The sequence below is a fragment of the Anabrus simplex genome, chromosome 1, assembly GCF_040414725.1.
Source record: "Anabrus simplex isolate iqAnaSimp1 chromosome 1, ASM4041472v1, whole genome shotgun sequence".
In the NCBI taxonomy this organism is placed as follows: domain Eukaryota; kingdom Metazoa; phylum Arthropoda; class Insecta; order Orthoptera; family Tettigoniidae; genus Anabrus; species Anabrus simplex.
In genome coordinates, this window is record NC_090265.1 from 272,311,854 (window position 1) to 272,338,203 (window position 26,350).

The 26,350-nt window shown below is 39.9% G+C and overlaps 2 protein-coding genes across 5 annotated transcripts in view; one reads left to right on the forward strand and one right to left on the reverse strand.

Annotated features, from left to right (window-relative positions):
* The window catches only part of smid (nuclear valosin-containing protein-like smid), a 274,423-nt gene extending 256,115 nt beyond the window's left edge, over nt 1–18,308 (reverse strand). For both annotated transcript variants that reach the window (XR_010861817.2, XM_067159588.2), the window contains exon 1: nt 18,087–18,308. Coding sequence is in view for 1 of the 2 variants with exons in the window: in XM_067159588.2 (XP_067015689.2) it covers nt 18,087–18,254 (168 nt within the window). In the remaining variant the exon portion in view is untranslated. The remainder of the gene's footprint in view (nt 1–18,086) is intronic.
* Nucleotides 18,309–18,411: 103 nt separating this feature from the next.
* LOC136886793 (LETM1 domain-containing protein 1) overlaps nt 18,412–26,350 on the forward strand; it is an 82,879-nt gene continuing 74,940 nt past the window's right edge. Inside the window, exon 1 of one of the 3 annotated variants that reach the window (XM_068231051.1) lies at nt 18,412–18,453. In XM_068231051.1, coding sequence (XP_068087152.1) covers nt 18,422–18,453 — 32 coding nt within the window. In that variant the 5' untranslated portion in view covers nt 18,412–18,421. The other 2 variants (XM_067159609.2, XM_067159602.2) reach the window with 2 other exon arrangements.

Here is a 26,350-nt window from a genome sequence, read left to right on the forward strand (position 1 = left end):
AAAACGGTCTTCTAATAATTTTACTGCCCCCTCCCCATTTAGTTATTCTCAATCATTAAGTCTATTCCAATTTCCACTATTTTACAAGTTTCTCCATCATAATAATTCGTAAACTCTTTCCACCCGTATTTAGTACAGATCTTTCTTTAAAATTTCCTGTGCGATTTGTTAAGGCACTACCAGTACTCCCTCTACATTCTACTCTAATAACTTAACTGGTGTGACTCCCCCCAGTCCTCAACCTTTATACTCTTAATCACAGGCAACTCATTTCTTGAACAAAACACCATATCAATCATACTATCCGCTGTCTCTGTTATGTATTTCAGGTTCCCCTTTTCATCCCCACATCACTACCCATTCAAAATGTATAGCTGTTTAGTACCACACAACTCTCAACAACTTTTCATCATTTTCATTTAAAAAAACTTATCTTGACTATCTTTTGAACATATATTTTCTCCACATAACTGCGTCCTCAAGTAATTGCTAGTGCTAACTCATTGAAAAAATATTTTTTTGCAAATGGGGAGGTTTCAGGAGGATCGTTGACGAAACCAATGCATAAATCTTGCTCAGTTTCTTCATAAAATTTTGCTTTTAACCCAATTAAGTTCCTCTATGTCTAATTCAATGTGTTCTGTTTTATTCAGAAAGGTTGAGGTAAGACTTTTTTTTTTGAGAAAAACTGATCAGCAAAACGGTTTGCTTCGGTAGCAATTTCATCCCATAAACAGTCATGAACGATGTGTTGAAAATGTCTAGAGGGGAAGGATCGGGAGGTAGGTTCCTGTTTATGGTGGGATTTATTCCAGAATTTCCTGTATAACTGTATATGGATGGTTTATCACCTGGAGCGGTGCGGATGATGTTATTCATGACTGGCTCGAGAATAATGATGCTTAGAATCAGAATGAAAGTATGCAAAGTGAAAATAATTCATCTTCAAATGGTATTGGTGAAGGTGAATCTGATTCTATTTCCGAAGAGGCATCGCCTTTTAAACTTTAAAGTCTGATTTCATTAATTTATTTTTACTTCTGAGACTGACTTTTTATATGTTTGAAGTACTAGCAACTGTTTTTCTTAATTAGCACTGTTAGAAATGTTCTTCCTTGTAACATTGATCTATATTAAATGTTTTTGTGTGTTTTAAAATATGTCACCTATTAGGCCAAGACATGTGTCATCTACTGGGAATCTTGATTTGAGGGGTGTCACCTATAGGGACTAATGCTAAACGTGAGGATAAATTTATCAAGAGTCAAATGAAGAAAATGGAAAATTAAACCCATATTCCAGCAGGAGATAGTCCACGGCACTTAAGCTAGTTTCTTGTTCAATAAAACAGCATTATGTGTAAGCCAAGTTCTTGTTTTGCCATTTTTTTTTTTCTCTTAAGAGTATCACTTATAGGTACCTTATATGAAGACATACCAGATCCCTCCACACAGCGATTTGTACAATTATAAGCTGCACAAGGGTTCACTATCCTTGAATGATTTTCCACTCCACACAATGCTCATTTCCTTTAATTCCAGGTGGAACATAGGGCATCGACGAAATTTCTCCAGCTTGTTCTATCTGCTGCCAATGCTTTCACCTCCCTCCATGTCTTGTTAACTCCAGCAATCTCCCTACCTATGGTTCTCTTCCAGGTAATCCTCGGTCTGCCTTGCGTGCGACTACCTTGTGGATTCCAGTTCAATGCCTGCCTTGTGATACTTTCTTGTGGTCTTCTCAGGGTGTGCCCAATCCATCTCCACTTCCTTCTTATTATCTGTTCCTGTATGGGACTTTGACATGTGGCCTTCGGCCAGCATATTCTCATAACATAACTCAAACAACGATTTATAAAGTCTGTAACCTTGTGGTAATGTCTTTGGTCACTTTCCAGGTCTCACTTCCATAGAGTAACATAGATTTAACATTTGAGTTGAATATCCTTAGCTTAGTTTTTATACGAATGTGAGGGGATCTCCATATTGGTAAAAGCTCCTTTAACTTCATACATGACCCACCACATCCCTTAAAAGCACCTCCATCCTGGCTTATCATGCTTCCTAAGTAGCAAAATTCCTCTACGCTTTCTATATCCATTCCATCTAGAATCAAGCTAGAATTGTTACGATGGTTTATGTGCATTTCCCTACGGTAGTCTTTTCGTTATTAATCTTTAAGACTACTTCTTTAACTTCCATTTTTATGCCATTCATTTCGATTTCCATGTCCTGAAAATATTCTGCAAGAAGACAGATTGTTTCACTGCTTGTGCAATCTCTTGTTGTGTTGGTGGTTCTACCAAGATGTCTGGATCCTCCAAAATGGTTTCAACTTCTTCAGTTTATGTTTCCTCACCAAGATTGAGTACTTCCATGAAGTGGTATCTCCATCTTTCCAACTATTGTGTCTCAGATGTCAAGACTACTCCGTTTTCATCTCTGACTGGTTTGATGATGATGATGCTTGTTGTTGTTTAAAGGGGCCTAACATCTAGGTCATTGGCCCCTAAGGGTAAGAATGAGACGAAATGTAATGACAAATTAAAAGTCCAAAATCCCCCACTGACCAGAATTCAAAACGCGAGGACGAAGAATGAATAGATGGATGGATGGATATTATTCTAAATATTAAGCTGTTTAAGGTCCAAGCTTATTTCTCACGCCCTGAACGCCTTTAAACAAGAAAAACTGTGGGTGTATAATCACTTACCCCTTCTTCTGTAATGATGTAAATCAGTTAAAGAAAAGGTTAGTTAAAGAAAAACAACGTTATGTGTATGTTCATCAGTTGCTATGGTAGCATTGAAATGTCAGACACTCAGTTTTTTTCTTTTAAACCCACTTTCCCTTTAAATTTTTCCTAAGTATTTACTCTCCTCTTGTTACAGACATTACACCACAAGCTCTAATCAACATCCAAATACCTTCGAATTTTGCTCTTTCAAGCTAAGATAAATATGACTACAGACAGTCGAATACCCTTCCTCGCTTCTAAAATGTACTTAAAGAAGACTGTTGTCTTTTCTTAACATAAGAAATGAACATCTTTAACAACTTTAACAGTCTAGCAGCTTTACTTTTTTTCTCCACTAGGAGTGATCAAAAAAACACTTTTCTACTTCATTATAAACATCAAGCCGTTTATGTTCCAAATTATTTTTCTTACACCCTCAACAAGTATCAGGCGCATTAAACCAGGTTCTATTCAGCACTCTAAGGAACATAATCTTGTAGAACTTGTGACATGCAGCTTGATACCACAGTTCTAACCAAGGACATTCTTATAAGTTTATGTTAACCCTGCAGTAGTTAACATACTGGCTGACTGTGGGTCCGCACGTAGATATTAGTAGATTTAATAGTTGTTAACATGAAACTAACAATGTAAATAATACATTTTTGAAGTACAATGACTAATTTAACATTATGTTAATCATTCTAAAAGTATATACAACAATCACAATATCGAATGTTTATAGAACAATGTTAAAGTAATAATCACTTTATTGACCCAGGAAATAGCCACAAAATAGGTTGTCAATCACAGATAAACACGTAATACATTAGACATAATAGAGAATTAACTTTTTTCAGCATATTTTAGTCACTGTCTACATTCTCCAAACATTCGGAGCACACAATTGTTGCATGTTCGAGACACAAGTATTTATCACACTTCTTGCAACTGTACTTGGTAGGTCTGTTCTTTTTCCTGTCAAAGTAAGCACAGCGACCCCTGTGGTGGCTAGAATTCTCAAGAAGGCGTCCTTTAGGTTCAAGTTTGAAAATTTCACAGATCCTTGACGGCATATTACTGGGCTGATTATTTAAGGCAGCTCGGTTTCGCACGTGTTCTGCAACAAGTTCATAGGACAAGTGGCGAAGGAACTCCCTGCGGGGCATGGGGTTGTCAGGATTATTTGCTGTATGAATTACCACACAATTAATTGCCCCAACATTCAGCATCGAGTAAAATATTACCATAGGCCATCGGTGTGTGTGTGTCGTGCACAGTTATAAACAGAGCCTATCTTGTCCATCATGTCTACACCACCTTTGCTTTTATTGTACGTAACTATCATTTCTGCCTTGCCAGTTTCTTGGTCAATAGCATCATCATGATGGAGGCTAGATATAACTAACACATTCTTGCCCTTCTTCGGAACATATGAAACCAATGTACACGATTCCCTGAAAGCAAACATGTTTGACTTCTCCGGACGTTTTGGCTCTGTGAGCTCTGGTGGCAATTCCCTTTAGTTCTTTCTGATAGTTCCTATTAAAGTAAGTCTGAACTCAAGTTTGAGTGTTTCAATCAATGGCAGACTGGTAAACCAATTGTATACGGTGACATTTCTACCACTTCCTTTGATTGAATTACACAGTCTTTGTACTACAGCAGCTGGAGCATTACTTGCAGAATATGGTCCATCAGGTTGTGTGCCAACATACACTTTCATATCCAATGTGTAATACATCCTGGCATCACATAAAGCAAATATTTTGATTCCATATTTGTTGGGCTTACTCTGTATACATTGCCTAAACCTGCAGTTTCCTCGGAAAGCCTCCCAACTTTTCATCTAATGTCACGTATTCAAATGGAGTGCAGGCAGATTTGCAATTGGTAACAAATAGTTTGAATATGTTCCTCATAGGAGCTAATTTATCATACTTCAGCCTTTCTTCTCGTGTTAACTTATCAAAACTCAATAATCTGAGAAGGAAACGAAATCTACTCAATGACATTGTAAGTCAGAATATATCTACCCCTGTGACATCAGTCTTCCACAAATCTTTCAGATTGAGGCGATTAGCTTTCAGAATTCCCACCAGATACAGCAAACCAATTAAAGCTTGAATTTCGGATGCGGTCGTGTCCCTGCAATTCTATCCCTAGCATATTTACCTTTCTGAGATTGAATCATTAGGTTAGTATTTTGTCCTAATGCATTTATGCCTTTGCTGGCGAGATGTAGTGTTTACAGTGCACTATGTCTTCTGGTATGGGCTATATCAAATTTGTTACTTTCATTGACCTGTCTCAGTCTCATCCTTGGCTTTGACAATATGAAAGTGACTGAGGTATGAGTGATGCTAGTAATACCATTGCTTATGCAGCCAGTCCCTGTTATGAATGGTGTGAAAATATCGCTCATAGGGTTGGTTGGTGCATGCATTTCAGTGGGCTTGGCAGGATGATATGTAATAGCAACGGCTGGCTCGGTGAGGAAAGCAACGGGAAACTACCTCACTCCTCATTTCCCTAGTAAGCCTCTTCAGTGATGCCTAGGCTATTTATGACAGCTGTTGGCGGAGCTGCAGATGATCAAACCAGCCTTCGGGCTGAATACCCAACATACACTAATGCATTAATTACTTCGTCTGTAAAAAAGTACTTCCAAATTTGAAGAGGAGTTTTCAGTTCCCTTGCTGCGACCTTCATGCCAGGAAGGCACTTTATCATATTTTCTGGCCTTGTTCGTACGTTTTTGCATGGTGCGTGTTTGTTCCATTTCATGACTTGATCTTTACCTATATACACTGGACCATGTGGTAAATAAACACTCCTGTCACCCGTCTCATCACTGTGAGAAATATCTTGCTCTGTGTCTGAGTTTTCACTCTGAATTTCCACTTCATCAGTATCTTCCGCACTTTCACTTTAAACAACACATCATTCTCTGAACCGGTTTCTGCTAGAACACTGTTTATCAGTTTTTGCAGTCTTTCAGCCTCTTACCCAAGAGGAAAGAGAAAGATCCTTAACTTACACAAAGCACTATCAATATGTTTGAGAAGCACAAATTGTGACATAAAACCCTACAATTGAAGTTCTACTACTTACAAAAATAGTCCTCTTACAATACTTATATAAGCAGCAACAATTAGCAATCTTCAACGGCAATAGTCGCGCGGGACTGTGAGTCCGCATTACCTATTTATTTCAATAGTACCGCACAGAATGAAGCGAAACGAGAGAATGAAGCATGGGAACTGTTGACAGGAAGATATTGAAATCATGTGACTCCTACAGTCAAAGATGAGCGGAGGAAAGAGAAAAGTAGCAGTGTGCGAATTATGAGCCCCCGTGCCAGCACTGCAGGGTTAAACAAGCACCTGCATTAGTGTCCTCATTTTAAAATTTGTCAGAGCAATCAGGACCTGATTATTCACCTTACAGGTTTGAGATTAAGGATAAAAATGCCCTTATAAAGGGCAAAACATGTCCTTGTAATTAATATGATAAGATTTAATTCTTAATTACTAGATCTCTCTTTGTATAGAGAAGATAGAAATTAAAACACTTGTAACATTCTTTCTCTTTACATACATTTCAATACGGACCAAACATGAGAATTATAATGTGTAACATACCACTTAGTCAAGCAGCTCATCTCTTTTCTCCCATGTCTTCCCAACCCAAACTTTCAACATTTTTGTAACGCTACTCTTTTGTCGGAAATCACCTAGAACAAATCGAGCTGCTTTTCTCTGTTTTTTTTTTTTTTTTTTTTTTTGTTTTTGTTCTTTCCAGTTCTTGAATCAAGTAATCCTGATGACAGTCCTACCTTCATAACCATGTTCAGATATCTGTACCCTTTATTTACAATCATATTTATGTGATTACCCCAAAGAAGATCTTTCCTTATATTAACACCTAGGTACTTACAATGATCCCCAAAACTTTCACCCCATCAACACAGTAATTAAAACTGAGAAGACTTTTCCTATTTGAGAAACTCACAACTTCACTTTTCACCCCATTTATCACACCACTGCTTACTGTCCATCTCACAACATTATCGAGGTAATTTTGCAGTTGCTTACAATCTTACAACTTATTTATTACTCTGTGCAGAATAACATCATCTGCAAACAGCCTTATCTCTGATTCCACTTCTTTACACATCATTGATATATACAAGAAAACATAAAGGTCCAATAATACTGCCTTGAGGAATTCCCCTCTTAATTATTACAGGGACAGATAAAGCTTCACCTACTCTGAGTTCTATTTTCTAGAAATACAGCCACCCATTCAGTCACTCTTTCATCTACTCCAATTGCACTCATTTTTGCCAGTAGTCTCCCATGATCTACCCTAGCAGATCATCCATGAGGCTAACTTCAGCTGTTCTAAAATCACGGGACTGTATAGTTATAGCAATGTACAGCAAGATCGTCGGTGTATATAAACTTTCTAGCATTTGTGGAAGGTAGGCCTGTCATGTATAAGTTGAAAAGCAATGGGGCAAGGACTGAGCTGTGCAGTAATCCATTGTTTAGTTTTTGTAATGCATACTCATCACTAATAAGTGACGTTAATTATAATTATAATTATAATAATCATATGACCTCTGCTACCGTCTACAGGCATTTTGGTTTGACATCATTTAGGCTGTCTGCATATCAGTTTCGACGTTTCACTTTCCACTACCAGATGACAAGTGAAACCAGCACTCTATTTAGTTGACCTGTGGTTAGATTTTAAATAATTTTGTGGGATAAACCCCCAAATGTGTTACCAGAGTTCTTTTACATTCAGTATCGTACAACATGGAGTGTCGAATGGACTTCTTTCGACCTTCAAAAATCCATCTCCAGCATCTGAGTTTGAACTCGCAATCTTAAGATCTGGGGACCGAAACTAGAGCACTGATCCAATGAAGGAAATTTTCGTACAATTTTGAAACATAATAAACTATTTATATTCACTAGTTGACAGTGTTAATAAACTGTATTACTGTTCTCGGAAGTGACTCCTTTTTATTGCCACCTTCACATTTGCTTACACATAGAAAAAATAAAAACGGTCTGCACATAAAACATAATAAAGTAAACTTGTGTTCTCATCCCCAGGAGGAGCAGCTCTTTTCGGGTGCACCCCCAATGGAGGCGAGCTAAGAGTGGCATTTTAACCACTTACCAGCCCTCCTGCCATTCTTTAATCTCTGGCAGTACCAGGAATCGACCCGGGCCTTCGAGGACGGGAGCTAATAGTGCTAATCGTTACGCTACGCAGGCGTAAGAAAAGGCTAGGAAAACAATGGATAGGGAATCTGCCACCTGCGTGACTGCCCTAAATGCAGATCAGTATTGATTGATTGAACCTAAACCAATCAAATGCCTTAGATAAGTCAATCACGATACAGTCCATTTTACCTCCTGAATCCAGGATATCTGCCATATCTTGCTGGAATCCTACAAGTTGAGCTTCAGTGGATTAATCTAATACAATAAGAAAGAATTATTTCCCAAAGCTTACATGCAATGCACGTCAAACTGACTGGCCTGTAATTTTCAGCTTTTATCACTCTTTCCTTTATACACAGAGGCTACTATAGCAACTCTTCATTCATTTGGTATAGCTCCTTCATGCAAACAATAAACAAATAAGTACTTCAGATATGGTACTATATCCCAACCCATTGTCTTCCGTATATACCCAGAAATCTTATCAATTCCAGCGGCTTTTCTAGTTTTCAACTGTTCTATCTTACTGTAAATGTCTTTGTTATAATAGGTCAATTTTAATACTTCTTTAGGTTTTTGTTTTTTTTCTTGCTATTGGCTTTACGTCGCACGAACACAGATAGGTCTTATGGCAACGATGGGACAGGAAAGGGCTAGGACTGGGAAGGAAGCGGCCAAGGCCTTAAATAAGGTACAGCCCCAGCATTTGCCTGGTGTGAAAATGGGGAAACCACAGAAACCCATCTTCAGCGCTGCCGACAGTGGGGTTCGAACCCACTATCTCCCGAATACTGGATACTAGTCGCACTTAAGCGATTACAGCTATCGAGCTCGGTCTTCTTTAATATTAGTCACCTCCTCTATCTGGACATTATCATTGTAACCAAATACTTCTGCCTTTTGAAGATCCTCGCATACACACTTCCCTTGTTCATTAATGATTCCTGGAATGTCCTTCTTAGAACCTGTTTCTGCCTTAAAGTACCTATACATACTCTTCCATTTTTCATTAAAATTTCTATGACCGCCAATTATGTTTGCTATCATGTTATCCGTAGCTGACTTCTTTGCTAGATTCAAATTCCTAGTATGTTCCTTCAATTTCTCATTCCTTCCACAGCCATTTCTAACTTTATTTATTTCCAACCTGCACCACCTTCTCAGGCTCGTTACTTCTCTGTTATAATATAGTGGATCTTTACCATTCCTTACCACCCTTTTCACATTCCTTAACAATTGCTTTAAACCCCTCCAAGAGTTTGTTTACATTTTTATTTACCGTTTTCCACCGATCATAGCTGCTTTTAAAAAAACTCCCTCATGCCTGTTTTATCAGCCATATGGTACTGCCTATTAGTCCTAATTATAAACCTTCCTTTCCTTCACATTTATTTTTAACTACGACAAAAACAGCTTTGTGATCACTAATGCCATGTATTACTTTGGTTTCTCTATAGAGCTCATCTGGATTTACCACCACCACATCCAAAATATTCTTCCCTCTAGTTGGTTCCATCACTTTCTGAATCAGTTGCCCTACGCATATTATTGTCATTTGTTGGTCATGCTTCCTGTCGTTCGCATTACCTTCCCAATTGACATTTGGTAAATTGAGATCACCCACTACAATCACGTTCCTTTCCATATAGTTTCCCCACAGAGCTGATTATCGTATCAAATACTTCTGAATCAGCGTCAGCGTTACCCTTTCCTGGTCTGTACCTTCCAAAGACATCAAGCTGCCTATAATCTTTAGAGATGAGCCTTAAACTTAGAATTTCATGTTTGTCATCTTAAACTATCAATCGTAGCTTACAAATTCTTCTTTCGCCAGAATGAATACCCCCCCCCCCCCCTCCTACCATCCTATCCTATCTCTACGATACACACTCCAGTTGATATAGATGTTGATTCCAATCGGGAGCTTGAAATATTTGTCCGAATGAGTAAATTTATAATACCAACATAAATGATCTTGGTGGGTGTGCTATGTACCAACTGATGAGCCCAACATAGCACATGGGGGCAAAACGCTGGCCACCAGGAATGAGTTAGCTGGAAAATTTATAATGTCCAATCAATCAATCAATCAATCAATCAATCAATCAATCAATACCGATCTGCATTTAGGGCAGTCGCCCAGGTGGCAGATTCCCTATCTGTTGCTTTCCTAGCCTTTTCCTAAATGATTTTAAAGAAATTGGAAATTTATTGAACATCTCCCTTGGTAAGTTATTCCAATCCCTAACTCCCCTTCCTATAAATGAATATTTGCCCCAGTTTGTCCTCTTGAATTCCAACTCTATCTTCATATTGTGATCTTTCCTACTTTTATAAACGCCATTCAAACTTATTCGTCTACTAATGTCATTCCACGCCATCTCTCCGCTGACAGCTCGGAACATACCACTTAGTCGAGCTGCTCTTCTTCTTTCTCTCAATTCTTCCCAACCCAAACATTGCAACATTTTTGTAAAACAGACCATTTATGTTGGTATTATAAATTTAATCATTCAGGCAAATGTTTCAGGTTCCCAATGGGAATCAACATCTATATCACCTGATGGCCAAGCAGGCATCAATTTTTCAATAATGAGACAAAGTCTCTCATAGTGCATTGGCACTGCCAGTGGCTCCGAAGTAGCCTACACAGTGGCCTCCATGGTATGCACTAGCCATACGTCTTGGTGAGTATGCTATGTACCAACTGATGAGCCAAACATATAACACGGGGGCGAAATGCTGGCAACCAGGAATGAGTTAGCTGGAAAATTTATAATGTCCAATAACGGACCATTTATGTTGGTATTACACACTCCAATTCCGTGAGAAAATTTCTGAATCTATTATATCTTTTCTCAGCCATGATTCAACTTCTATTACAATATCTGGTAAGTATATGTCTATTAAATTACTTCCGCTTAGCGGAATTTTGTGCATAAATTGACAATTTATCATACCGTGTAGTGCCAACTTTATACTATACATAACTTCAAATTACACGGCCGGTGGATCGTTACGAGGTGGTGACTTTCATCATGTCTGAGAAGTGTACAACCTCAGCAGAAACAGATCGGTGCGACATCTGCAAAAAGCAAGTCACCGATGGAGACAAAGCTGTCGAATGCGAGATTTGTAACAGATGGCAGCACTTCGGTTGCACAGAAATGACTAAAGGGGAATTTGATATAATAAAAAGAAGACACTGCATGCTAACTTGGCTATGCAGTAAATGCAAATCAAAAATAAAGGCAATCAATATGGAAGAGGAACTGCTAGATAAACTATCGACACTTATTCAAATTATAATATAGCCTAGTCCGTGAAGAATAGCTTAGAGCAACAAGTAAGGGAAGAAATGCACAATGCATTGCGGAAGGAATTCAAAACTCGCAGATCTTCAGTAATTGAGTGTTAGGCGCCGAGTCCTCCCGAAATACAAGGGGAAGGATCATCTTCGAATATCGGACCACCGAACCCGCATTCAGCAATGATTACAGATACTATAACCCCACATCGAGGAAAAATGGGACGTAAGGCATGTGTGGGAAATGATGGACCCGTAATAGAGCCACAGCACAAAAAAAGAAGAAATGAGCTTCAAATCTTTGGAAAAAGAGAGGAAAGAAAAGAAGGAAACTAACTCAGAAGGGGAAGGGAAAGCCAAAGAAGACAGGGATCCCCACGAAATTACATACAAGAGAAAACACCGTATTGAAAACGACCGTGAAAGGGACATAACTGACCCGGAGGAAAACGACAAACCGGAGGAAAGTACTAGTAACGTTTATGAAAAAATAAAGAAAAGGAAAGCAGACCAACAAAGAGAAACGAATTGCAGGAACTTAGAAGATACCAGAGGAATAACAACACAAGAAACCCTTGAACACAAAGAACGCTCACGGAAGGAACCAGTACGAGGTACAAGAGAAGGAATTATGAAACTGAAAGTGGCGGAGAGAATTGCCTGGTTATACACAAGAAGACTAGACCCAGACACCACCGAGGCAGATATCGTAGACTACCTAAGAGAAAACGAAGTGAAGGGTAGAATTTACTGTGATAAAGTTAGTGAAAAACCCGGTTCAAGAGCATTCAAAACAGGGATTCCAATGATTGATCTCAAGAGAGTTCACAAAAGTTCCTTCTGGCTTCTAGCGTGTTCTGCTGGCCCTTTCGGCAACCCTGGATGTTTAGAGGCTTGCAGCAACGCTATTAACATCATGAACTGGAATGTTCAAGGATTAAGAGGTGCCCTGAACCTACTGACGAAGAACATAATAGTAAAGTACGATATCTGCGTATTGACAGAAACCTTCATCATAGAACATAATAGCATCATTATACCAGGATTCTACCGCTTTGAGGTAACAGCAAAAATGCCCGGAGGAAGCGGAAGACCATCAGGAGGAGTATCAGTATTGGTTAAACCCCATCTCACCCCCTGTAAACAGCTAATGGGAGAAGATAACATACTCGTCGTACGGACTAAGATTGGAGTAATTTTGGCAGCGTATTTCAACCCTGAATGCTCCGCAATGGATATTATTGACAGTCTCGGCATAGCGGTGAACAAGATAAAAAAGGATGAGAGAATTATATTAGCAGGTGATCTAAACTGTGCCATAGGCAAACAGGGAAAACCGGGGAAGTTATGGAGTTCCTACAATCACAAGGTCTAAAGCTGCTACCGACAATCCGACTGCACGAATGTCTGTCCAAACAGAGGGAGTACTATAGATCTCATCTTTATTAAGGGATTCAAGATAGTTCGCCCGGCTAAACCAGTTTGCTCAGAAGAAGCCGTCATGAGAAAACACATCCCGGTCAGCGCAAAGATCATCTCAAATATACGCAAGACTAAAGAAGAAATGAAAGCCAACACCTTGGCAAGAAAATCGACATTGAGAAAATAAAGGCCGAGGCTACTCAAAAACGATATATCGAGAACTTGATCGAGAAGGAAAATTTAGATGAAGCAGCTCTCTCTCTATAAAGACTCCTTAAGGCAGCGGTATTACCGCGATCTGAAAGGAAAGGAAAACCCTGGTTTGACAAAGAATGTAACTTACAAAGAAAACAAACGATAGTCACTCCACAAGGCTAAGAATATAAAAACTACAGAAGTACTCGAGGAATATAGAGCCAAAAGAATGGTGTACAAAAAGCTCTTGAAAAAGAAAATAAGTGACATCGAAAGAGAAAAACAGAAAATTATAGAGGAAGCCAAGAGGGATCCATATACAGCACTACACCCCAAAGAACGAAGATTCCAGCCAAACATACCAATGGAAACTTGGGAGGAGCATCTGCACAAGGTCATCTGCTCGAAGGAAACCAGGCCTCAGTTCAGACAGCCAGAGGTCTGTCATGAGACCCAGCCTTTGACAATACAAGAAGTAAGTTGGGCCATCAGTAATGCTAAGCAAAACAGGGCTCCAGGTACAGATGGTATTAGGAATGAGCACATTCAAAAGACAGCGACAGAAACTATATCTACCTTAATAAGCATCTAGAACTAGGCAGAATACCAACACAATGGAAGAAACCAATAAAGCCTTTATACAAAGGTAAAGGAGACACAGCGACCCTAACTCCTGCAGAGGAGTAGCCTTAGAGTCGACAGGCCTAAAATTGCTAACAAGAGTCCTGACCAAGCGAATAGAGGGAATGACAGATCCATTGCTACCCGAGGAACAGTTCGGGTTTAGAAAAGGAAGGTCCACTATCAAGGCTATGGAAAATCTGCTAGGACACATCAAATCTACGTTGGAAACACCAGGAGGAAAACCCTACGTGATATTTGTAGACTACTCGAAGGCTTTCGATTTAGTGAACAGGGGTATCCTAGTCAAGAAGCTGGAGAAACTGACCGGAAGATCCAACATGACAACGCTTATATCAAATACATTAGCGGAAAATTATATACAAATGGATGATGGGATGGACGTATCAGAGTAGATACCACAGATAATAGGGGTCCTACAAGGAGATCCACTGAGTCCAATCTTGTTTAACGCCTTCACATGTGATGTAGGAGTAAAGATAAAAGAAAGTACCAATGTGAAAATGTATATCTACGCGGATGACATGGCGATCGCTTCAGAGAACGTCGATGAACTGCAATGAGCTACGGACTTACTCGTGGAATGGGCAGAAGAAAACGAAATCTGCATAAACGAGGATAAAACAGAAATGATGATTTTCAGGAAGGCTGGTAAATTTGCAGAGGCTGAGCAAATAATGTGTAGAGGATTGCGTCTAAGAAGAGTAAATCATTTCAAATATCTAGGTCTAACTCTGCAAATAAGTGGGCATTGCTTCCGAATACACATCAGATCCAGGATGGTTGCTGTGATCAGAGCAGTGAACAACATAGGGAATATTGCCCTTATTGCAATAGAGACAACTATGCAGCTATTTAAGGCAAAGGTAGTACCGGTGCTGACATATGGTCTTGAACTCATAGGAGAGTACCTTACTTATAAACAACTGGAGGAACTGGAGAAAATCAAAGCTCGCTACCTCAAAAGGGTCCTGGGAGTATCAAAGTCAACCCGATCACGGTTGGTATATGAACTATTGAGGGAAACGTACCTGATAGAGGACTTTCGGAATGAGCTGATACTGCAAGTTAATGCGGCAAGCCAAGAAAATGGAAATTTAGGATTCCTTCTACACTACCTAAGGCATGATGAACAGAAGGTGGATGGGTACAAATTACCAGCTGCGCCATATCGCAACAAGAACGGCGGTCCATGGTTTTCATTTTAAATTGTGCTCAGAGAAGAAACTCCATGACCCAAGTGATCTTGTGTGTGCAAGCTCTGTGGTCAAATCTAGGGGCGATATCATATATAGAGGAATGCTCCAAGAGAAAGTGCTCAATCAGTGAATTTGTGAAAGCCTGATAATGATAGTGAACTCTGCCTGAACTAAGCAGGTGTGGATGTATATATGTCATTGTATTCTTGTTTTTTGGCCAGTGGCTGCATTAAAACATTATTATTATTAAATTACTTCCTTTCTTTACACTACTACTACAGTTGAGCACTAACATTTTTATGTCATCCCTACTTGACATCCAATTCCCTGTACCCTTATCACCGCTCCCTATGTCACCCCGTTTCCCTGAATGTACTTCCCTGCAACCTTTCTAAACAAATTTTCTAACTTATATGTACCACTGTGGTTTAAGTGAAGGCCTACCAACCCAATAGGATCTAGAAACCTCACTCTCAGTTTCCCACTTACCCACTCCATAGTCTCATTTAAATCCCCAATCACCTTCCAGTCAGCATCCCTCCATTATTCTTCTCACACTCTCTCTCTCTCTCTCTCTCTCTCTCTCTCTCTCTCCAAGCCCATTTTTTTTTTAATACCATGTGAAATACCTTTCATCAAAAGGGGGGTAGCAGCCTTTCGGTAGTTGCAAGGGCAGCAGTCCAGATGATTGACTGATACGGCCTTGTAATAATACTCAACATGCCTTAGCTGTGTTGATACTGCTACACGGCTGAAAGCAACAGGAAACTACAGCCGTAACTAACTCCCGAGAACATGCAGCTCTCTCTGTATGAATGATATACCGATGATGGCTTCCTCCCGGGTAAAATATTCCGGAGGTAAACTAGTCCCCCATTTGGATCTCTGGGTGGGGACTATACGAGAGGGGGCGATCATCAGGAAGATGGATACTGACATTCTGCGAGTTGGAGAGTGGAATGTTAGAAGTCTGAATCGTTGTGGTAGGTTAGAGAATCTGAAATGGGAGATGGATAGGCTAAAGTTAGATGTAGTTGGTATAAGTGAAGTACGTTGGCAGGAAGAACAAGATTTTTGGTCAGGCGACTACCGAATTATCAACACAAAATCAAACAGGGGAAATGCAGGATTTGGTTTAATAATGAATAAGAAAACAGGGCAGTGGGTAAGCTACTATGACCAGCATAATGAAAGAATTATTGTCGTCAAGATAGACACCAAACCAATGCCCACCACAATAGTGCAGGTCTATATGCCTACTAGTTCAGCGGATGATGAAGAAATCGAAAGAATATATGAGGAGATAGAAGATTTAATACAATATGTAAAAGGTGACGAGAATCTAATTGTGATGGGAGACTGGGAATGCAGTGGTAAGCCAAGGAAGAGAAGGTAGTACAGTAGGAGAATTTGGATTGGGACAAAGGAACGAAAGAGGAAGTCGGCTGGTTAAATTCTGCACTGATCATAATTTAGTCCTTGCTAATACTTGGTTCAAACACCACAAACGACGGCTGTATACGTGGACGAGACCTGGAGACACTGGAAGGTATCAAATAGACTTTATTATGATTAGGCAGAGATTCAGAAACCAGGTGTTGGATTGCAAAACTTTCCCAGGAGCAGACGTGGACTCTGACCACAACTTGTTGGTCATGAAATGCCATCTGAAGTTGAAGAAATTGAAGAAAGGAAAGAATGCAAAAAGATGGGATCTAGACAAGTTGAAAGAAAAGAGTGTGAGGGATTGTTTCAAGGAACATGTTGCACAAGGACTAAATGAAAAGGCTGAAGGAAACACTATAGAGGAAGAGTGGAGAGTCATGAAAAATGAAGTCAGTAGGGCTGCTGAAGAAATGTTAGAAAGGAAGAAAAGATCAACTAAGAATCAGTGGATAACTCAGGAGATACTAGACCTGATTGATGAACGACGTAAATACAAGAATGCTAGAAATGAAGAGGGCAGAAAAGAATACAGGCGATTAAAGAATCAAGTGGATAGAAAGTGTAAGGTAGCTAAGGAAGAATGGCTGAAGAAGTGCAAGGATGTCGAAGGCTGTATGGTCCTGGGAAAGGTAGATGCTGCACACAGGAAAATCAAGGAAAACTTGGAGAAAGGAAATCTAGGTGTATGAATATTAAGAGCTCAGATGGAAAGCCACTTCTAGGGAAAGAAGACAAAGCAAAAAGATGGCAGGAGCATATCCAACAGTTGTATCAAGGTAAAGATGTAGATAATTTGGTTCTGGAACATGAAGAGGTTGTTGATGCTGATGAAATGGGAGACCCAATTTTGAGGTCAGAGTTTGACAGAGCTGTGAGTGACCTAAATAGGAACAAGGCACCTGGAATTGATGACATTCCCTCTGAATTATTGACTACCTTAGGAGAAACCAGCAATGCAAGGTTATTTCATTTAGTGTGCAAGATGTATGAGACTGGAGAAGTCCCATCCGATTTTCGGCAGAATGTTGTTATACCTATTCTCAAGAAAGCCGGTGCTGACAGGTGTGAAAACTACGGCACCGTTTAGTATCACATGCCTGCAAAATTTTTAACACGTATTATTTACAGAAGAATGGAAAAACAACTTGAAGCTGAGTTGGGAGAAGATCAAAAGAAATGTAGGAACACGTGAAGCAATCCTGACTTTACGTCTGATCTTAGAGGATCGAATCAAGAAAGACAGGCCCATGTACATGGCATTCGTAGATCTAGAAAAGGCATTCGATAATGTTGATTGGACCAAGCTATTTATGATTCTGAAGATGATAGGGATCAGATACCGAGAACGAAGAATTATCTACAATCTTTATAGAAATCAGTCTGGAGTGATAAGAATCGAGGGCTTTGAAAAAGAAGCAGCAATCCAGAAAGGAGTGAGGCAAGGCTGCAGTTTGTCCCCTCTCCTTTTCAATGTTTACATAGAACAGGCAGTAAATGAAATCAAAGAGAAATTTGAAAAGGACATGTGAACTGCCTTGTTTTTATTACTTGCAAGGTTGATGGTGGTGGTGCTTTCTACTCAAAACCTGTAACTTAGCATAGCTTACTACAATATATGGAACAAAATGAATCAAACTAATAGCTAGAATACAACCTTAAATACAGTTGTAATTAATATATACCGGTATACAAATAGCATACCTCTTGAAATCTTGGTATACCAAGAATTTCTTTCATAATGCTGTGAAAAGGTGTATGGATACTCTTGTAGTAGCCCGATTCTCAGAAACACGATATTATTGTTCGTCACTAGACCATCGGCAAGCAAATAAAGAATGTGAATATCATCACACCCCAAACACTCATGCTTGATAAAATGTATCAACAGTAATTTACCTGTTTAACTCTTGGCACCAGCAATGGATCAGAACAATATGGGAGCTGTTTATAAGTTTTCTTTGGTCGGAAATTAGTTTTGAACTTGTAAGCATTTTTTTTCATATCACTAGGTCCTTGTATGGCAATAATTTCTGTTGAAGCATTTAACTTCCCCATCACGTTCATACTTTACCGACAACCCACAGAAGACTGTAAACAGAATTCGCGGACTTCAAGTTACTTAAAGCTCAGCGCATGAACATTTTCAAATGTTAACAAAAGATCATCGAAATCGGCTTGATTTGAGCAAGGAATCAAGGATGTGAGGTTGTGAGTACCGGGGTAACCACAACATGACACTAAGGGAAATCATTGGCGATGTGAAGTAATCATTGAAAATACTCTCTACTGAATCTACCGTTCAGTCATATTGTTTAATGAATATTCAGCTACGGAGGGCTATTATATTGGCAACAATTTGTAAAGAAAAGCAACGAAAGAACAGCGTAGCAATTCAAGAGAGAGGGAGATTGTCTCATTGTATTTTGTTCACTGTTGGTAGCAATGTTCAAGAACTTGTGCTACTTGTTATGGTGCTCTCAACGCAATAAATGTATACCAAGATATTCTGTAATCTTCCAACAACAGTGTGTATACCGTTTGCTAAGAGCCACACTTTATTAATTTAATGTAGAATATATATTTAGCATTCTCTGAGAATGTTTGTGTATTTTTGTGACGGAACTTAACCCTACATTTTTTCGCCAGTCTGTGAACATCCGGTCTTTCAGTGGCAGAAATAGCAAAATTACGTATTTCACCCCTATTCAAGAACAAATATGATGGCTTTAATGTTATTGAATTAGTTTTAAATTTTGAATACATTGAGTTGAAGTGTAGAACTGGAACATTTAGGAGCCATCTTCACTCACATCCACAATTAATCATTTGACCTATTGTGTACAATCATTTCGATATGTATATCTCATTCGATGGCATAATTATGTATAGGTGTAGGTTTTAATTTAATAATACATTTATTACAGCCAAATAGCCATGCACAGAGTATAACATTTGATCGATTGTTTAATTTGTGGAGACGTGCGCGGAACTGCTTAAATTTCAAGCTACAGTACTGTTCTTTACTATATTTTTTCTAAGACTTTGTACGATTTTTGCACTTGTCATGATGATGTATTTCACATTTTCTCTGGCACACGCGGTTTTCATTCGGTTGGTGGAAATACGAATTTTCACCGAATTTATGGTGGAATCAGTGGACAGCTATACCTCTAACAACTAAAGTTGCATTCTGAGAGCTAGGGTTGGAGGGAGAAGCATTGCAGGTGCCATTTCACAATGTGCCACATTCCAGCATTCCTTTCTCTTACCCCTCGCTTCTGCTTCACTTGTTCCCTCGTTCATTCTGACTGCTGTGATCTGTTGAACACTATCTGGCCAGGTGGTGTCGTCCCATTTGCGATCACTCTTATCAGTGATATACAATCAGTTAGGTTACTGTGAGGGAATTCCTTACTGAAGGACTGGTACAGGACTCACATAAACCTTTTATTTAGAGTTACCTGATAGTTGTGGGTGTAAAGGCAGTTAAATGAGTTTTAAGAAGTAGGAGGTATTAAAACTTGAATTTTACACTTTCCAATTTCAAAACAAAGGATTTTGCTGTAACACTCAACTTCTTGATTTATGAGTTTCATATTCGTATTGACAGATTACACATGTACAGATGTTCAGCTGAGGCCATTTAGGGCCGAAACCGGTACTGTAAGCTAATCCTTACAATAAATAGTATTGACAAGGTGGAAACCCTTTCTTCTCTGTACATGTACACTTAACTTCTTCGACAGTGCTACCCTTTTTGAAGCAATTGTAGCTCATCTCATACTTAAAAGTTAACTTACACTTTCTTATACAATAGGGAACAATATTTTAAATTAATGTTTACATAATGCTCAAACTGTTCAAGTATTCATACTGAGACGTTAAGTAAGCAGCTGCTCAAAATATAATTAGCCTGCTTTCCTCTGTCTGTATGTATGTCTACCCCTCAGTCTCGTTTCTTGATACCGGGTCGGGATGAGATGAGATTAATTTATACAGCATGTTTCTACGGCCGGATTCCCTTCCTAGCACCAACCTCAATTGAGGAGCTAATGACGACGAAATGTGTTGCGGGGAATGAAATTGGGTAAGGGATGCGAGGGCTCAGCTCTGGGCTATGGATAGGAACTGTACCAGCATTTGCCTGGAAGTGAAAATATTAAACCACAGAAAACTATTCTGAGAACAGCCGACGGCGGAATTCGAACCCACGCATTTCCCAAATGCAGAGCTTGACTTCATAGCTGTAGCGTGTTAAAACACGTGGCCACTCAGCCTACTTTCACCTATATAAATAAAATTATAATTTTTGTCTGTACGCTCGGATTAGATGTACAAGATTCCAGAACTTAATGTTAAGTAAATGTTTAGATTAAAATAAGTTGAAAAAATGATAATTCTATTATGATAGCGTGAAAAGATGATATTGCATTCAGAAAATAGTGGGTTTGAATCCCATTGTCAGTAGCCCTGAAGATGGTTTTCTGTGGTTTCCTATTTTCACAACAAGCAAATGCTGGGGCTGTACCTTAATTAAGGCCATGGCCGTTTCCTGTCCCATTGTCGCCATAAGATCTATCCGTGTCGCTGTGACGTAAATCCAGCGGTAAAACAAACCCATGTCACCAAACATCCCTGACTTTTCCATAAATTTCTATAGGAGTATCCATTATATAAAGTATAAGGTTTGCCTTTCTTCGTCTCATTGACCTGTATGTCATAAGTAAGCACGCAGATAGCATAACAACAAAAGCTACATCAACGATGGATGTCTACAGCCAGAATAATTATAGTATGTTAAAAAGTATAGACTAATATTACCCAAAAAAACGTTCAAGAGAGAGGGTATGGGTTGGGAGAATTCTTATCACACAGTTGTGTGGAGTACGCCCTAATTAGCAGTCCCCTTACTGCATTGACGTTGGAAAACCCTGATAGGCAGCTGATAATTTTACAGTGATCACAAATGGAACATGAACTGGTCTTTCTTCACATTCTTGTTTTCCACTATAATGGGAGTGATCACAAATGGGACACAACCGGCCTGATAAGGTCATACAGTAGAGCGCTGGTCTTCTAATCCCAACTTAGCAGGTTCGATCCTGGCTCAGTCCGATATTTGAAAGTGCTACAGGACGTAAAATCAATAACATTATTATTCTTTAACAGGGGTGTTACCCATAGCCTGATAAATCCTTCAACATGCCCTTTGTCCTATACTTTGTCTCTGTACACCTTATTGGCATAAATATAGGACGTAAAACAATTAAGAAAAAGTGAGTTCAAGGGGAAAAGTGTGCATGGGGAGGACAGGGAGTCATAAACCATGTGTACTCTTTTCCACACCACCCAGCAGTAGAGTACCTGGCGCGTTTTTTTTTTTTTAAAGAGTGATATCCCCAGTAGGACTAATCCACTGACGGTGTTCTTAATCATTTTGTAGTGGCTCAATCCCTTCCATCTCATCTTCGCTGCTGCTGCTGTCAGGGCTTGAATAGGAGCTAGAACTGGTGGAACCTTCCAACCGTATTATAAGTTCGTCCACCTCGTAGTCCAAAGTCATCTCCTTTTCTATAGTAGTTTTAATTTTCTTCTCCATGTGTGAAACTGCGTTTTTCCAGTCTTCGGCAGTTTACTCGATTGATTCCGTCAGATGTAAGTCTTTCTACCTCTGCCAGGTTGAATCGCTTGTTGTTTACCGCAACATAACCTTTAACTTGAGACCATATAAGTTTGTTAGGGTTAAAATGGCAGTGGTACAGGGCAACCTTATGACGTCATGACCCTGCTCTTTGGCGATTTCATCAACGTGATACATTGGTATTCTAGATTTCTTTTCCCTGATGAGGCCTAGAAGAATTCCCTTCATCATTTCCTTGTTTGCTCTGACCCCATGACGAACTAACCAGTCTATCATTTGTCCTTCCGACTAGCGTTAGTTGGGGCCTTATCAAGCTGGACACTGTGGTAGTGAGCATTGTCCATCACTATCACGCTGTTCGATTTGATGTTCGAGAGTAGCTGTTCCTCAAACCACTTTCGAAATCTGTTGTGGTCCATCTCTTCATGGTAATCTCCGTCTTCCGGGATCTGAAGAGCAGTAACACGTCGGTCACAAATCCATCCGCTGATCTCGTGTGGAAGACAGTAATCCTCCTCCTCCACTTGGTCCTGCAATCATTCCCTTAAGAGAGTCGTCGGTCCATCCCTTATTTCTGGTATGGCCAGCATTGACCCATGTCTCATCTAGCCACACAATAGACATTAGATCCCGCCTTCGAATATTCTGCAGGAACATACTCCTTAGACCTACTACATCACCTCTCTCCAACAGCAGCTTCCTACTGTTGAGTGTTTTATATTCAAAACCAAGCTTATGTACCACTTTCAGTAAGGAAAAATAACTGCCTTTAAATAACTTGTTCGGAAGTGTAAATAGCAGCTTTTGAATTGTTGGTTGTTCCCTTCTGGAGTAGTAGGAATATGTGTGATGGTGAATAGCTTTCTCTTTAAACGGATCCAGCTTTGCAATTCTGGAAGTTCTAGGCTGCTTCTTTCCAGGCATAGACGGTTTAGATGACCCCTCTTCTGAGTTCTTATATTTCTCAATCATAACTCTTGTCACAGTACTTTTGCTAACTCTAAGGGCTTTTACAGTGCATTCCTGGACTCTCTGGAATGGAATTTAGGGAACACTCCTTTCCAATAAACTCATAGCTCCTCTTCAAAGAATTCCTTGCAGCACATATCATTTTTCTTCTTTGGTGATGAATTGTCACACCATGTCCGGCGGTGTTTTTTTCACGCGGTGGACGAGTCCTGGGTCTCCCTCTCCCTCGAGAAGTATTCATCGTACTCGAAATATAAATTAAAATACAATGATTGTACGTAAATAGTATTTTAAATACAGTTAGATACTTACTAATAGCCACAAAACAGAAACAGAAATAGAATGTCACTTACACTGAACTGCTTGCGACAAGATCTAACTCAGAAGTGAGAGGTTTGGCAACTCCAAGCAAGACGAGCTGGCCGGAAGATTTATCTCCATGGCAACCGCAGTCGTCCCACCCTCATTTCCATGGCAACCATACCCCCACTCCCTTTATCCCGCCACGGTAGGAAGTAAACGGACCTCCTTCTAAGAAATGTCAGAATCCAACTTTAGTTATTAGAGGTATAGACATGTGATGGTGCTTCCTAATTCCTGGTTGGGACCCCTGCCAACTTCTATCCATCATAGCATCCAATGCATAGAACTCTAAAGAAGTATTGGTTCTTTTTTCCTCCCTCTGTTAGATGTGTTCTCCCATTATGGTGTAACTTAGATGATAGTAGCATTTTATTTTGAATGTCCTCAATAAAGGTTTCCTTTGCTACCTCGTGATCATGCTGATTTTGATATTGCCAAAATTAGTTTTAGATATTTTGTTTTGACTGAGTCTATTACTGTGAGTTCTGACATTTTAAGGTGTTCCCATATCACCCCAGTGCCGCATGTAACTGTTGGCATTATTTTTGCCATGAATGGTTCCATTGCTCTTATTAGAAAGTTTACTTAGGTCCATTATACAAGGGCGAATCATAAAGTAAGTTACACTAGCTCGCTGCATGAGCATGTCGTGTCCATGGCCAATGCGGAGCAAGCTAAAGTCACTGCTGACACGTCCAATAGGAAGCTTGGTGTGGTATCCCGTCGTGTTGTACGTGCAGAGTGGGCTAGGTTCAGTGGCATGTCAACTGGATGTTCACTCTGAATTGGAAGTGCGTGAACTATCATATTTCTACGGGTTAAACAGCTCACTTGCACAGACATTCATCATGAAATCACTGCTCTATATGGTGAGCGTGCAATTTCTCGCCCAGGTATTGTAAAATGGTGTAAGTAATTTGATGCCGGATGCACGGATCTAACGGACGGATATCGCGAAGGCAGGCCCGCAACGTCCAGTAACTTATCATTGGAAATGTTGACCGTGTGGATGGGATCATTAGAGAGAATCGGCGCATAACACTGCAGGAAAATGCCAGCATGCTGAACATTTTGTATGGCAGTGTGTTCTCCATTGTTCACCAGCACCTTGGATTTCATAAACTGTGTCAAAGGTGGGTCCCACATCTGCTCACCGATTTTCACAAGGGACAATGTTTCCAATCGTCACTGGCATTTTTGCAACAATATTCTTTGTAGGGCAACAAGTTTCTGCAGTGAATCATCATAGGGGATGAAACGTGGGTCCACCACTTCAACCCTGAAACAAAGAGAACACCGGTGGAATGGGTTCACACCAGTTCACCACCACGAAATGTCAAGATCCAACCTTTAGTAGGAAAGGTAATGGTAACAGTGTTCTTTGACATGGAGGGTGTGGTGCACATAGAATTTTTGCCGAAAGGCACGACAATCAACTCGGCTTTGTATGTCAAACGTTGACCAGTTGCATAAGGTAATTAAAGAAAAGGGACGGGGAAAATTGAGCGCCAGTATAATTTTGTTGCACGACAACGCAACACCTCAAACGGCCCGCCAAACCTTCAAACTGCTCCAGCGATTCAAGTGGGAGGTGGTATGGCAACATCCTCCATGTAGTCCAGACTTAGTGCCATGCGATTATCATGTGTTCGGTAAGCTGGAAAAGGATCTCGGTGGATGACGATTCTGAAACGATGAGGAAGTGAAAGCAGCTGTCTCCAGGTGGTTTCATAACGCTGGAGGTGATTTCTACACATCTGGAATCAAAAAGTTGGTTGACCGTTCCGAGAAATGTTTTCGGAGGACTATGTGGAAAAGTGAACTTACATTGTATGTTGTCATAGCTGTGTTGCCTATGTGTAGATGGTTCCATAAATGGCTAAAACTTGGGAAGTGTAACTTACTTTTTGATTCACCCTGGTACTATATATTCCTCATATAGCAGTAGCTGTTCTCTGTCAAACATGTATTTTGAAGGATAGTCTGGTCGTCTGTAAGGTGATCCCTATATACTCAGAATAGTTAACTCATTGCAGTTCCTCTCCGTGCAGAGATATCATGTCTTCTGCTGCTATTCTTCCTCCTTTTCTGTAGATCATCATGACAGTTTTCTTTCTGTTGATTTTGCAGTTGTTTTCTTTTGCCGAATACTCTAGCTGTTCTACTGCTGTTTGTAGAGCTTCTCTCTTACTTGATCCTAAGACCATGTCATCGGCATATAATATTAACACAGTGTCAATGCTTATATTGTGTTGATTACATCAGCTGTTGTACAGTAATGTTCATTAGTGCTGGGCTCATTGAATCACCCTGCAGTAGGGCCTGTTCCATTTGTTTGTGTTATTGGGCTTGACATGCATATTCCATCGTTTAATACTATTGTGTTTTTTGTTAGGATTTTCCTGGTATTTTGGACCAGTTCTACCACATACAGGTAAAATAGCATGTAACTTGCCCTCTGCGTAAAAGGATATTTCCGTTCGACCACTCCCAGGTAGCGCTATCGGCAGCATAACTTGTAGTTACCAAGCGCGTAATTTATCAGCCACTTTGAAGGTCCGATAAGACTTTACATACCGGGTGAGTTTTCTGTGTGGTTAGGGGTGTGCAGCTGTGAGCTTGCATCCGGGGAATAGTGGGTTTGAATCCCACTGTCGGCAGCCCTGAAGATGTTTTTCTGTGGTTTCCCATTTTCACACCAGGCAAATGCTGGGGCTGTACCTTAATTAAGGCCACGCCCGCTTCCTTCCCATTCATAGGCCTTTCCTGTCCCAACGTCGCCATAAGACCTATCTGTGTCAGTGCGACGTAAAGCAAAAAAAAAAAAAAAAAAACTTGCTGGGCAAGTTTTCAGAGCTGAACATTATTAGCTGTATTTCTGGTGATGTACAGCATAAATTGCATTAGTATATTGATAAAAGCATGATACCATAACAGTGATTGGTATTGTATTGCAGGATTTTGAACATGCGTCCCTTGAGTTGTAACAGTCACACCAGCCTCTCGCATCGACAGCATCAGGGACACTTATTACATACCTGCCAACTTTCCCGATTTAGGTGGGAGACTCCCGATTCTCGACAGTTTTTCCCACCTCCCGATTATTCTATTATTTCTCCCGATTTTAGCTTATTTTTTGGTGAACTTCACTTGTTTTCAAATCCCGCCATTTCAGCTTTTTTTACGC